The 14860-nt window shown below is 40.4% G+C and overlaps 2 protein-coding genes across 5 annotated transcripts in view; one reads left to right on the plus strand and one right to left on the minus strand.

Annotated features, from left to right (window-relative positions):
* GPR89A (G protein-coupled receptor 89A) overlaps positions 1-2679 on the plus strand; it is a 56492-nt gene extending 53813 nt beyond the window's left edge. For both annotated transcript variants that reach the window (XM_007485335.3, XM_056819305.1), the window contains one exon: positions 2287-2679. In XM_007485335.3, the coding sequence (XP_007485397.1) occupies positions 2287-2325 (39 nt within the window). In that variant the 3' untranslated portion in view covers positions 2326-2679. The remainder of the gene's footprint in view (positions 1-2286) is intronic.
* The window catches only part of PDZK1 (PDZ domain containing 1), a 42340-nt gene that overhangs the window by 11479 nt on the left and 16001 nt on the right, over positions 1-14860 (minus strand). For all 3 annotated transcript variants that reach the window (XM_001363492.4, XM_007485332.3, XM_007485331.2), the window contains 4 exons: positions 9640-9851; positions 7991-8219; positions 5361-5497; positions 1346-1541 (listed from right to left, as the gene is read on the minus strand). In XM_001363492.4, the coding sequence (XP_001363529.2) occupies positions 1346-1541; positions 5361-5497; positions 7991-8219; positions 9640-9849 (772 nt within the window). In that variant the 5' untranslated portion in view covers positions 9850-9851. The remainder of the gene's footprint in view (positions 1-1345; positions 1542-5360; positions 5498-7990; positions 8220-9639; positions 9852-14860) is intronic.

The following is a 14860-nucleotide window of genomic DNA, read 5'->3' on the forward strand; positions in this document are numbered from 1 at the left end:
CTTCCCCACCACCCAATACCTTATTCCCATCCTCTTCAACCTTCCCGCCGCCAAATTCTAACCAAAAGCCACTCATCCTTTCTTTGTGCCTTCTGGAATGCCTGTTCCAGATAAACTTGCCCTTTATCCTAAGTCTTTTCTTTTCCCATTCCTTCCATCTTCTATCTATTGCTGCAACCTTGCTCCCCTCTCTGACATAGCCTTCTTGGTCACCCTTTCCAGTGTTGGTTGCACCTTCACTCATTTCCTTTGGCTTAATGGTTGGGGTAGGGACATTGGAACACTCTTTGTTCCCCATCTCCACTTCCAGGTTCTTCCTCTACTTCCATCCCTCATCAAAACCTTCTCCTTTGAGATTCACACAATTTATATCCACCACCCAATCAAAATCCTGGAAGCTCTTATCTACAGACCTCCATGTCATTCCCCTTCTTCAACTAGTTTAGTGTCTAGCTCACAATTTTTCTCTTTTCCCCCACTCCTGCCTTCATAGTAGTAGGCTAAATCAGAATACATACTGATTTACCTTCAACTCCTTTCTCCATTCCTCCACCTACTCACTTCCCATGACCTATTCCTCTAGGACAACTTAGCCACACACAAAAATGGTCAAGCACTGAAGGTGGGATTGGAATCTCAGTCTTCCCAACACTGAGTCCAGCCCTCTAGCCACTATACTATGCTGCCTCTCTCATATAAACATAGAAGGTGCTTAATAAATGCTTAATGAATTAGCTTAATTTGATATGAATGGCCTCATACAAGGGAACTTCAATATGGACATTAATTTAACTCTTCCTGAAATACCTTAAGCAGTTAGTTCCTTAAACTAATCATTTCCCACAATCCACTCCTCTACCCCACCTCAGCCATACATGAAGATACTTTTGCTCTTGTATAAATGTATAACCTCCACGTCAAAAAATTCTGAAATCCCTTATCTGACCATAATCTACTGACTTTCCACTTATCCCTGTCTTGCCCTTACCAAACCCTACTCTTCACCCATTCCATGGCCTCCAATCCCTTAAGCCCTTAATTCTCTCCCAGCCCATAGCCAGCTCTTAGCACTGTCTCCTCTTTTCCCCATCTTGACCTTTTCAGGAGCATTCAACTCTATACCATCCCTTATCATTTTGCCAGTTGTACCCTCCCAAGCCTCAGCCTTGGATAATTCCCATCATCTGCTATGATACGTGATCCCTGGTATTGAACCCTCCCCTGATCTAAGGATTGATTTAGGCTATTCCCATAGAAAGTCAGGAGAGCCTGGCAGAACCCCAGGATCAGAGTTTGACAGAGAACAATCAGATAATTGAGCCTAAGAAACTTGGAAGCTCCTTACCTTTCTGCCCTGGGCCTACTCTCAAGTAAAATCCATAGCCACCTCTTCCCTTCATCATGTCCACAATCCGGGGCTTGTGAGGAAGCATCATCAGACTGGCTGTCTCTCTTTTGACTTTTATCTTATGTTCACTGTAGTACTTGTCCATGTCCTTGTCTATCAGCAAAAACATAATTTGGCTTCCAGCCTTCTTTACCTATAGAAGCATATATAAGAGAACATGTTGTCTAAATCAAGAGACTCAGCTTTCAAGACAAAACTACAGTCCCAGGAATCCAATGTTAGGGAATGAGCAAATCTCTGATTAATTTAGCCTTACTGTCTTTGTGATGGTGGTGATATAGTGGACAGAGCCTAACTTCCAGAAGACCTGATCAAATCCATCCTCAAACACTTAACTAGCTATGTGCCCTTGGGCAATTTACTTCACCTTTACCTGCCTCAGTTTCCTTGACTGTGAAATGGGAGTGATAACAAAGTTGTTGTGAGGATCAAATGTGTAATTCTTGTAAAGTGACTGGCACATAGTATTAATCAATTATTAATTAAGGAAAATAAATTAATTGAATTAATTTAATTTAAAAATTAATTAATGCTTATCCTCTTCTTTCCTCCCCCTCTTTAAAGTCAGTCAAAAAAACATTTATTGTCTACTATGTACTAGGCACCTTGTTGCACCCAAGGGATACCAAAAAAAAATGCAAAAGGCAATCCCTGCTCTCAAGGAGCTTATAGTGTGATGGAGGAGACAACACACAGACAGTGATATATAGATGAGGTATTTAGGATCAATGAGAGATGATCAGCAGAGGGAGGGGTCCCTGGATTTGGGAGCCATCATGATCCCTGGATTTAGGAAGTGCTGTGTTCTCCTTTCTACTGTCCTTTTGTCTCTTAGTTATGTATCTTCTATCTTTCTCTCCAATCCTCTTCTTTTTCAGAAAATTACATCCCCATGCAAAGATAACAGATTCCTCTGAGAAGTAGATTAGAAATATACAGAAGTCACTATGGAAAAGGAACTGCTAAGTAACTGGAATGCATGCTGGAACAAGGAAAAGGAAAACATAAACTTGTAAATCTCAACTCCTTCAAATCAAAGCCCAAATCCCACCTACAGAAAGCTTGCCTTGCCTCCAATGTACTCTTCAGGATAGCTCTTGTTTCAACATAATGGTTTCCATGTTGCCTCTCTAAATTAATTCAAGGATCTCCTTTTGAGCTCCTTGAAGGCAGTGGTTGTTTTTGTCTTTCCATGTCTCCCCAATGCTTAGAGTGCTTAGAACAGTGCCTGACATTAAGGAGGCTTTTAATTAAAGCTCAACTTGACTAAATTCTCTTTGATTGTCTGAATGCCTCTTAGAATTTCAGGGATCAATTTGACTTACTACTTTGATATATCTATGTTTGAGACATGTTTTTCCATAATCCGTGATGCCATATTGGATTCTCAAATCAGAAATACCTGGGAAATCTAGGGACCAGTTTAACTTTATACTCCTCAAACACTCAGTTAAATAATATTATATTGTTATTTCCCAACACATACTTTATAAACTGTCTTTCAAGAAGGAAAAAAGTTTGACTTTTTAAAGACTAAAATGTAACCTCTATTCTTTTACTAAATTCCATTATAAATTTGGATATGTGTCCTCAAAGGATAGAGGCAGAAAAACTGAACCTGTGATTTCATTAGTACATTGGTCCCAGGTGAGACGATTCCCTCTACCAATACAGGTCAACTCTCTCCCTAAAATTTAGTTGTAAAGAGTTGCTTGAGACATTGAGAGATTAGGTGATTTGACCAGGCTCACATAACCACTCTGGGTCAGAGGTAGGACCAGAATTCATGTTTTTGTGGCTTCACAGCCAGCTCTCTATCCACTATACTCTACTATCTCTCATGGGATCAGGAAAAAAAAATCTCCCAATAGATTTAGTTCAAATTTTTGGTGAGGATGTTTTGAAATGCTATTCTCCAAAACATACTCTTATGGGAAATCAATGAATGGATGAATGAATGAAGACTTACTAAACACTTACTATTTGCTAAACACAGAAGTAATCACTGGCAATATAAATACAAAAAGAAAGCTCACTTCTGCACTCAAGGAACTTAGACCCTAATAAAGGAAGACAACACATACAATGGAGTCATGGCAAGGAAAGAGTGTTTTAGACTGGGAACTTACAGGAATGGTAAACAAAAACATGAGGTCATTGATTGACATGTCCTTTCTAGGAAAGGTAATATTGATTTTGATTCCAGAGCTGGAGAGAGAAAAAGAAACTAAAACAGAGAGTAGGCAGTGGCATGTGTAAATCTTGAAATCTCTCAGACTTGTGAATGTTAAAAATTTCCCCATTGGGGAATTCTTAATTGGAACAAATTCCCTACTGAGAAACATTCCCCATTTTGATGTGAGAACTCGCCAGGATCAGAAATGGGAGGACCTCTACTCCAACCGTACTTAAGACTGCTTCAGGAGAGAAAACTCCTTGCTAAACAATGAAAGTACTTGGACCCATGCTTATAATAAGGCAAGGAGTTCTTTGAGCCAGGCCTGTTTTTAGAATTGATACAATGGGATGCTAGGTACCTAAAAGGATCAGGCAAGTTTTCTCTTGATGAGATTAGTTGACTCAGCTGTGTTTTCTCTAGTTCAGATTTACTGAGGAGATTGGTCGACACAGCAGCATTTTTTCTGATTCAGACTTACTGAGGAGATTGATCGACTTAGCAGGAATTTAGATAGGCAGTCCTTTGGAAAGTGTCTACAGTGATTGGTAGATGTAGGGACTTAGGGGAAGTGACATGGGAGAAAACCCCCTATATAAGAAAAAGCAGAATCTCTTGAGGATATCCTTTTGGAGAAATCCTTTTGGAGGATCTCTGATGAGGATTGCTTGGGAAGAATCTCTTGAGAGAGGCTCTGGAGAAGGGAAGCTCTTGGAGGACAATCTCTAAGGAGGTCTCGCTGGAGCTCCTCTAAGGGGACTCTGTCCCTCTGGAGGCTCTGGAGAGAGACCTTTTGGAACAGTCTCTGGCTGGAAGGCTCTCTGGTGAAGTCAGCTGAGATGGAGCTGGTCTGGTGTCACTAGAATCCTTGTTTAGGAAGACCTTATGGTGAGTGTTAAAAGACTGATTGACTGATTCTCTCTCTTAAGACTCAGGTCTATGGGGGCATATGGGTAGCTCAGTGGATTGAGAGCCAGTCCTAGAGACAGGAGGTCCTAGGTTCAAATCTGGCTTCAGCCACTTCCCAGCTGTGTGACCCTGGGCAAGTCACTTGACCCCCATTGCCTAGCCCTTACCACTCTTCTGCCTTGGAGCCAATATACAGTATTGACTCCAAGACGGAAGGTAAGGGTTTAAAAAAAAAAAAGACTCAGGTCTAGGCTATATTGGCTTGAGGCCCTTCATAATTATTCCTTTCCTACTCTTTCTCTCTTTCTCTAACTCCTCATTATATTATTAATTAAAAATCTCTATAAAACCCAGTTGACTTGGGTATTTGAATAATTGGGAATATTTCCCTGGCGACCACCTTATATTTGATTTAAAAACCAAAACACTGTAGTGAAACATATTTTCTGCGGTCAAATTTACTCACCCTCTCTTATATCTATCACAATTTATATCTTCCACTATTTTAATCATTAGAGTTTATGGGCTTCACCATTTTAAATCTCACACATGGCATGAAGATGCCTGAAAAGCTGCAACATGGTGGATGTGGATAGGTCTAGTTCTGGAGAATTGTCACTGCTCAGAACTCAGGACCTCAAAGCAATGGTTCCCTGGACCCAAAATGCTAAAGATCTGGCCCAAAACCTTATTCCAGGTCCTATATCAACTTTTCTATGTTACTGGTCAATCTGTCCCTAGGGAGAGATGAAAATACCTGTCCTTAAACCATTCTGGTTCACATCTATCATCTTTCAAGTCTTGTTACCAGTTTGAAGAAGAGAAGATAAAAGCACCAAATACTACTTCAGTAAAACTGGGTTATACCTTTTCAACCACCTCTTCATGGCTAGCATTTTCCACATTCTCCCCATTCACTTCAATCAGACGGTCTTCAGATTGTACACCAGCTTTTGAAGCCACACCTTGGGGAATCAAGTCAGTCATGTACACTCCCTTTTTACCTAGAAGAGGCAAGGGAAGAAAAGGAAGATGATTCATTCCAGGCAGCTGGAGGGTACAACTGGCTTTTCATCAGGAAGTAGAACGACAATGCAACCCTTAAAAAAGCCTATACAGAAGAGGCACTTTGTTGGGCTGTGTATAATTCCTGATCCTTTTTAAAATACAAGTGGGTTGTAATTAAAAATCTTACAGCTAGCAAACATTTTAACCAGGAAGCACTATACAAAGATAATGCTTAATCACTATATTGAATGTTTCCAGGTTTTCCTCCTCTCTGTCTGATCATTCCTCCTTAGTCTCCTCTACAGATCTTCATTTATATTCTTTCTTCCCCCAAGGCTTTGCCATGGACCCTCTTCTATTTTCTCTCTAGATTATCTCAATTGGTGATCTCATCAGCCCTCATGGCTTCAATTATTATCTCTGTGCAGATGATTCCAAGATCTACATCTGTCTTCTGAACTAGATCTAGTCCCACATTACCAACTACCTTTTTTTTTTAAAAAGACCTTACCTTCCTTCTTGGAGTCAATACTGTGTATTGGCTCCAATGCAGAAAAGTGGTAAAGGTTAGGCAATGGGAGTCAAGTGACTTGCCCAAGGTCACAAAGCTAGTAAGTGTCTGAGGCCAGATTTGAACCTAGGACCTCCCATCTCTAGGTCTGGCTCTCAATCCACTGAGCTACCCAGCGGCCCCTACCAACTGTCTTTTGAACACCCAAAAGAGAACTTCCTATCTTCCCCCAAAACCTTCCCCTATTAGTCATGGATGGTCACTCAATCTCAAAATCCTGGGTGTCATCCTTCACTTCACATATCCAATCTCTTACTAGATCTTATCATTCCTACCTTGACAGAATCTTTCATATATAACTCCTACTCTACTCATATCGATGAGTTCATGGATTTACCAAAGCTTAAATCACAAGAAGAACATAGAGGGTGTGTTAATAAATCAACTGACAGTATAAAGAATTTCTCAAAAATACAATCACTATTGATGGTGGGTCTGGGAGGATCATCTTCCTAGAACATGTTATGGAATTGGTAAAAAGCAAGTTTCTATAAGGCCAGCCAAAAGCCCACTGAGTAGAAGGATGCCAATCAGCCCTAGATCCTTTTACCTAGGAGCACACTGCTCACTGATTGACCAAGAAGTTGCAAATTGAATCAAAAAATGTCCTCCAAGAGGCTACACAGAGGTAAACCCAACCACCAGAGATAAGGTGAATCTTTATGCACTAAGATTTCTGTGAGCTATTACAACAAAGCTTCAACTTTGCTCAGCGCAAAAGCTGGAATAAAAAATAAAGCAGAGTCTTCAAGGGAAGCTTCTGGGGAAGGAATGGTCTTTTTCAGCTAAATATATCAATTAATGCCATAATGTCAACAATATGACAGACACATGTTTCTGCTAATGTCCATCAGTGGACAAATCTGTGGGCTGTGCCCTTGGAACTCTTGCTATCTCATTTAGCTGCTTATCACTGCCCATTAGTCATTCTACCACAAAAAAAGAGGTGTTAAATCTGAAAAAATAATAATAATTGGCTTACTAAAGCAAATTGTTAGGTTTCATTCCTTTAATATGCTATGGTTCACTAATAAGTCTCATTAAATAAGACATTAGACTTAAAACAGATCATGTACAATCTACAAATTTGAAGAGAATTGGACATTAGCTATGAAGTCTACCCAAAAATATTGTTGTGAAATAACTGACAAGGGAGGGATTCAGAGTCTATGGCCATAAACAGGATTTTTCCCTCTTTGGAAGAAGATAACTGATCTTTATGGGAATCAAACCTGTAATCTGGAGCCTGTTAACATCTTGCTGCAACCTCTTTCATCATTTACATGAGCTAACCAGCCCAGATACTGCAAAAGTACCAGATCCTGGCCAGAAGACAGTATACCCAATCTTATTTCCCTAAAATTAAAATGCATTAGTATAAGGTGGCCTCTGACATTTTCTAGTTGAGTGACTCTGGACAAGTCACTTGACCCCAATTGTTTGCCTTTGCCGCTCTTCTGTCTTAGATTTAATACTTAGACAAAAGTTGTTGTGGTTTTTTTTTTTATTTTAACTTAATATAAGAGATTGCATTGGAGAAGTAACAGAAAAAGAAGTATTATTGGCCAAGAAATAACTCTCCTAATCTTCTACCCTCTTAAAGTGGATACAGAGGAAAATCCAGCCTCCTCTAAAGAGATGGATTATAAATCCCTCAATTAGATTCAAGTCCATAGAAGCTCCAATCAAAAGGATCCTAAGGTACCGACAACCTCCTAGAAAACTGCGCTAGAAGGGACCACTGAAAATTCAAGCATCTGTTCACTTGAAAAGTCTCCAAGGAAGGAAACAGCTATCAGATAATTAAATCACCAAGCTGACCACAAAGCAACTGAGAAGAATGCTTTTCCCTCCTACCTGGGAAATCTGGGAAGAGTCACAAAGAGTCCCAAACCAGCCTCTAGCTCAGTGCACTCACCTTGGACAGTTTTCAGAGAGAAGCCATAAGTGTTTCCCTCTTTCACCAGGTAACAGAGCCGGGGCTGGCTCCCTGCATCCACTACACCATTCATCGATGGGGGTGACTCCTTGTGGTTCTGACTCAGTTCCTTCAGGTTCATCCCTTTTTTTACTGCTTGTTCATAAGACACACCATCCAGAACTAGGAATGTCACTGAATTCCCACTTTTCTTGACCAGATCCACAACCTGAGATGAAGCAATAGAAAGTTAATGGGCGACCTAGAACAAACCAAGGTAAATGCCTCACCTTTGCCTTGAGGGACTCAGGTTCTCAACTCTACATGACTTGATTTTCCTCAGACTTTTTGCTACTCCCAGGTGGCAGATGATGCCCTCCCCATTCATCCTCCCTCCAGGGGGGACTATCCCTGAAGATCCAAAATCAATCTAGGTTCAACATGGCAGAACTTTTCTAGTCCTGAAAGGTTCCAGCAAATGTGATCCAATCCCAGCCCAGAAGACCCTAACTAGAGGAGAACATCCTTGGGTAGCCGGTCCACTCAATGGTTATTGTCTTATAGCATAGTTCAACTTTATTGGTGGGGAAACGTTTTGTAAATCTAAATATGAGCCTTGGTATATAGAGAAACTCTCAGATTGGGAAATAGCTTCAACATAGACTGGGTACCTTCTCTACGACCTTCTCTCCCTAAGAGGGAGAGGGGAGAGAGAAAGCTACCCTGGCTGACTGAGGGGGGCACAGGAAAGAAACATCACTTCTCTCCAGAAAAAGGGGGCACAGGACAGAAACATCACCCCTCTCCAGAAAAAGGGGGCACAGGACAGAAACATTGCCCTCTCCAGAAAAAGGGGGCACAGGACAGAACCATCACCCCTCTCCAGAAAAAAAGGGGGCACAGGACAGAAACATCACCCTCTCCAGAAAAAAGAGGGCACAGGACAGAAACATCACCCTCTCCAGAAAAAAGGGGGCACAGGACAGAAACATCGCCCTCTCCAGAAAAAAGGGGGCACAGGACAGAAACATTGCCCTCTCCAGAAAAAGGGGGCACAGGACAGAAACATCACCCTCTCCAGAAAAAAGGGAGCACAGGACAGAAACATCAACCTCTCCAGAAAAAAGGGGGCACAGGACAGAAACATCACCCTCTCCAGAAAAAAAGGGGGCACAGGACAGAAACATCAACCTCTCCAGAAAAAAGGGGGCACAGGACAGAAACATCGCCCTCTCCAGAAAAAAGGGGGCACAGGACAGAAACATCGCCCTCTCCAGAAAAAAGGGGGCACAGGACAGAAACATCGCCCTCTCCAGAAAAAAGGGGGCACAGGACAGAAACATCACCCTCTCCAGAAAAAAGGGAGCACAGGACAGAAACATCAACCTCTCCAAAAAAAGGGGGCACAGGACAGAAACATCAACCTCTCCAGAAAAAGGGGGCACAGGACAGAAACATCACCCTCTCCAGAAAAAAAGGGGGCACAGGACAGAAACATCAACCTCTCCAGAAAAAAGGGGGCACAGGACAGAAACATCGCCCCTCTCCAGAAAAAAGAACTCTGGGTGCAGAGAATGCATCAAACAAAGTTATGAGCTTGTAGGTCAAGAAGAATGGAGGGAACAGGGATCCTCACAAGCCTCATTTACCTTCAAGTGTTCTTCTTTGTCCACAAACACCCCATTAATACTGAGGACCCGGTCACCATCTTTGAGGCCTGCTTTCTCAGCTGGACTACCCTCTTCTACCACACGAACCAGGTGACCCTCAGTGTCTTTCTCAATCCGGAGGAAGAAGCCATAACTTTGCCCATCTTGTTTGGAAAGTTTGCATTCTCGGGGTGTGATGGTAGAGGCCATGTCTGTTTACAAGGGAAAGAAAAAGGGAGAAAGAGATCCGTTGATTATAGTAGTCAAATGGCATAGAGTTTTGGGCCTGGAATCAGGAAGCCCACGATTCAAATCTGACCTCAGACACTGGCTGTATTGACTGTGGGAAAATCATTTAACCTCTGCCTGACCAAGCTTCCTCATCTGTAAAATGGGAATGATAATAGCACCTCCTTCCCAAGGTTTTTGTGAGGATAAAATAAGATAACATTTGTAAAACATTTCACAAGCCATAAAATGCTACATCAGTCATAACTATTATTATTTGTTAGCCGCTACTCAACTTTCCCAGAGCTGATCTAGATGCCATCCTTGGGTTTCCTTTCATTGCCAACATAAGGACATGTAGAAAGTGTAGAACAGAATGAACCAGTCACCCAGGCTGAGTAAGAACCCTCTCCTCTACCCCTGGGACTCTGGCTCAGTTCTCAAATCTAGTCCAGTGGATTTGGGTAGACAGATAACCCACTATAACCTTTCCCTGGAAAGCAAAGAATCTTTGATGTAGGCACCTATAGACCTGCCCACTGCACCAAAAGCCAGCACTTAGCAAAATACTCAGACCCTATTAGGTGTTCAATAAATAAAGGTTGATTAAAGAGAGAGGAAAAAAAAAGACAGGGCCAAAAAAACAAAAAGATTCATGAGCCAATGGAAATAAGGATTGGTTTGCTAAGCCACTCCCTGGATCCTACAGATCCAGGAAAAAGGAAACATCACCAACTGAGCTGTTCCAGTGCCATGCTTTTGGATAGAGAGGTTGTCGTTAGAGATCCCTCCATAAATTGCCACTCCATGCCCAACCTTCCACTTGACGCTATGGGGGATACCAAGAAGTAGAAAGATGGCTTCTGCCCTAAAGAATATGACAATCTAGCTGTAGAAATAAGGTATAACTAATCCAAAAAAAGGAAATAATACAAGGCAAGCATTTAATCAAGTATAGCTCTAGGATGTGTGATACGAAGTACTCACATATCTAGGCTCAAATTCCACCCTCCACAGTTGACCTTTCCTAGATGCCCTGTCCCCTCCAACCGCAAGTACTTTCCCTCTGAGATTGCCACCAATTTACCCTCCCTATATCTCATATGTCTTTGGTGTGTTGTCTCCCATTTACCTTTGATATGTTGTCTCCCATTAACCTGGGAGCTCCTTGAGGGCAGGGGTTGTGGTTTTGCCCTTCTTTGAACTCAGTAAATGCATAGTAAGTGTTTGTTGACAGAATTGGGCAAGATTTATATGATAGCTCTCCCACTGATAATCAGGAACATAGGGGGAACCCCAAATAATTCAAGGAGATAGAAGCTTAGCTCAAAAGTTGTCCTCATGTTTGTGGAGCCTCCCCCTCTTAAAAAAAAAAACCAACCTTACTATAAAGTCTTCTTGGATTCTCAGGAAAAAAATTCAGCCCCAGAGCTTTATTTTCTTCCTTATAAGGTATCCTGTACCCAAAGGGGTAGGTAAGCTTTGCATTCTTGATAGGACTCCACTATTTCAGGCAGGTCCCGCTGGCATCAGTCAATGCTGATCCATATAGATTGACTCCCCAGTGGTAGGAATTACTATGCACTGGGAATATATTTTGGATATAATTTACTTTTATATTTACATATTATCATAAAATAACTTGAATTACTTTCCACTGAAGGTCAAAGTGGCAAAAAAAAAGGAAAGTGAAACAGAGATGATTCTGGAGCAGATGTAGATTATAAGATTATCTAGAGCTGAAAGAAACCTCAAAGATCATCTCATCCAGGGGATCTTAACCTGGAATCTTTGAACTGAACTTTTAAACTACTTTAATTCTTAATTTTTAATTTAATTTTTTAAATATTTAGTATTTTATTTTTCCCAATTATAGGTACAAACAATCTTAACATTCTTTTTTTAAATCTTGAGTTCCAAATTCTCTCCCACCCTCTTTGAGAAGGTAAGGAATTTGAAATAGATTACGCATGTGTAATCATGCAAAACATTTTAATATTAGTCATATTGTGTAAGAAAGTATAGATTACTCCCAACAAAACTACCTCAAATAAAGTTTTTTTTAAGCATTTACATTCAGACTCCATCGGTTTTTTTCTCTGGAGATGGATAGCATTTTTTTCACCCTAAAATCTTTGGAACTGTCTTTGATCTTTGTTTTCTGAGAATAATTAAGTCATTCATAGTTGATACGATATTGTCACGATGTGCAACGGCCTTTTCATCGTGCTCATTTCACTCTGCATCAGTTCATACAAGTCTTTCCAGGTTTTTCGGAGAACATCCTGCTCCTCATTTCTATAGCACAATAGAATTCCATTACAATCACAACTTGTTTAGTCATTCTCCAATTGATGGGCATCCCTTCAGTTTCCAGTTCTTTGCCACCACAAAAAGAGCTGCTATAAATATTTTTGTTCATAGAGGTCCTTTTCTTTTTTTGTTTTTGTTTTCTTTTGTTTTGTTTTGTTTTTGTTTTTTATCTCTTTAAGATATAGACTTAGTAGTGGCCTTACTGGGTCAAAGAGTATGAACAATTTTATAGCCCTTTGGACATGAACTGAACTTTAAAAATCTATATATTTGGATAATTGTGTTTCGATATTTGCAATTCTATATACATATCTTCACCTTTTTAGAATCAATACTAAGTATCAGTTCCATGGCAGAAGAGCAATAAAGGCTAGGCAGTTGGGGTTAAGTGACTTGCCCAGGGTGTTACAAAGAATTCTGTGTATTTTGGGCACTAACAAAGAGTATGTAGGTTTCGCCAGACAGAGGACCACTACACACACACATAAAAAAGGTTAAGAACCCCCGAACCTCTAATTCCCTCACTTTACAAAGGAGAAAACTAAGCTGCAGGGAAATTCAGGGATTTGTCCAAGTTAACTAGTAAACAGAAGAGGTAACATTTGAACTCAGGTCCTCTGACTCTAAATAAAGTATACTTTCCACTATACCACACCCTGAAAATACTCTTTCCAGAAAGAGTCTCTGTTTTCTTTGTCTAATTTGGATTTTTAAATATCATGAAACTACCCCAACCATCTAACAGAAACGATGTCGTCAGAGAGGGGCTGATTTAAGCTCAGCCAAGTAAGTTAGCAAGCATTTAGAAACAGCTCTCATTATGGACAGAGAGATGGGCTACTTTTTAAATGATAGCTCTGTTCATATTTGGTGGTGGTGGTCATGTCCAACTCTTCATGACTTCATTTGGGGTTTCTTGGCAAATTACTGGATGGGTTTGACATTTCTTTCTCCAACTCATTTTACACATGTACTCATTTACTTTCATTTTATACAGGAAACTGAGGGCTAAGTTAAGTGACTTACCCAGGGTCACACAGCTAGTAAATAAGTGTGAAGGCCAGGTTTGAACTCAGGAAGATGAATCTTCCTGCCTCTAGACCCAGTGTTCTATCTCCTATACCACCTACCTGTTATTAACATTCATATTAATTTTATTGAATTAATATTAAGTAATTATAATATAATTTTAATATAATTATAAAATAATTAATTAATAAAATTTATATTAATATTAAAATATTAATATATACTAAACTCTCCTAAACTAATATAGACTAAACACCTCCTACTAATATAGACTAAACTCTAAATTTCCAGGAAATGTTTTTTGTCTTCATCAATGTAAGGAATATTAATGAGGAAACTCTTTACCCATGCAGAGCATCAGCAATGTATATTTAGAGAGCTGGTTGGGTCACTAAGAAGTAATGTCTTGCCCAGCATTACATGTCCAATGTGTCTCAAAGTCATAACTTGAACCCAGGACTTCCTGACTCTGAGGCAGCTCTCTAGTGGGACAGGGAGCAAAATATTATGTTTAGATATTTTTTTAACCAGCCATCTATCCCAAAAGATCCAGAAAGAAAAGTTCCATTGATACCAAAATAATCATAACAGCACTTTGTGGAAGCATCAAACTAGAAGCAAAGTAGGTGTCTGTTTATTGGAAATGGCTAAACACATTCATAAATAATAATAATAATAATAAACATTGTGGATTGTTGTTCAGTTGTTTCTCAGTCATGTATAACTCTTTATGCCCTTGTTTGAGGTTTTCTTGGCAGAGATACTGGAGTGGTTTGCCATTTCCTTCTCCAGATCATTTTACAGATGAGGAAACTGAGGCAAAGAGGGTGAAGTGACTTGCCCAAGGTTAGAAAATGTCTGAGGCCACATTTGAGCTCAGGAAGATGAGTCTTCCTGATTCCAAGCCCAGCACTCTACCCACTGCACCATGTAGTTCAAGAATGAAAACAGTGTTGCTATGCTATAAGAAATGATCCTTAGAGGGGCAACTGGGTAGCTCAGTGGATTGAGAGCCAGGCCTAGAGACAGGAGGTCCTGGGTTCAAATATGACCTCAGACACTTCCCGGCTGTGTGACCCTGGGCAAGTCACTTGACCGCCATTGCCTAGCCCTTACCACTCTTCTGCCTTGGAACCAATACACAGTATTGACTCCAATACAGAAGGTAAGGGTTTAAAAAAGAAAAAAAGAAATTAAAAAAAAAGAAATGATCCTTAGGAAGAATTCAGAGGGGGGGGATGATGGGAAGATAAATGAACAGGTACCGAGTAATGGAAACAATCAGGAAAGCTGTTTCTACAATGGCTATAACAATGTAAATAGAAAGAATGATAAAAAGAAACTGAATGGTTTATGGTTTTCATTGGGGCCAAGTTCAGCCCAGAGGACATTTGAGAGAATGTACCTCCTTCCACCAGGCGTAGGGCTGATGCAGAATTGCTTTTATTTCCTCATTTTTTAAATCTTTGTAACAAGAGGCAGCTAGATAGATAGAAGAGGGGCAGGGATACAGCTGGGAAAGCATGTGATGTAGAAATAAAAGGCATTCCTCAGTATCGAAATCCATACATCTTTTTTTTTTAAGTCCTTGCCATCTAGCTTAGAATCAATAATACAGAGCATAGGTTCCAAGGCAGAAGAGAGATAAGGG

This window comes from Monodelphis domestica, chromosome 2 (genome assembly GCF_027887165.1).
Source record: "Monodelphis domestica isolate mMonDom1 chromosome 2, mMonDom1.pri, whole genome shotgun sequence".
In the NCBI taxonomy this organism is placed as follows: domain Eukaryota; kingdom Metazoa; phylum Chordata; class Mammalia; order Didelphimorphia; family Didelphidae; genus Monodelphis; species Monodelphis domestica.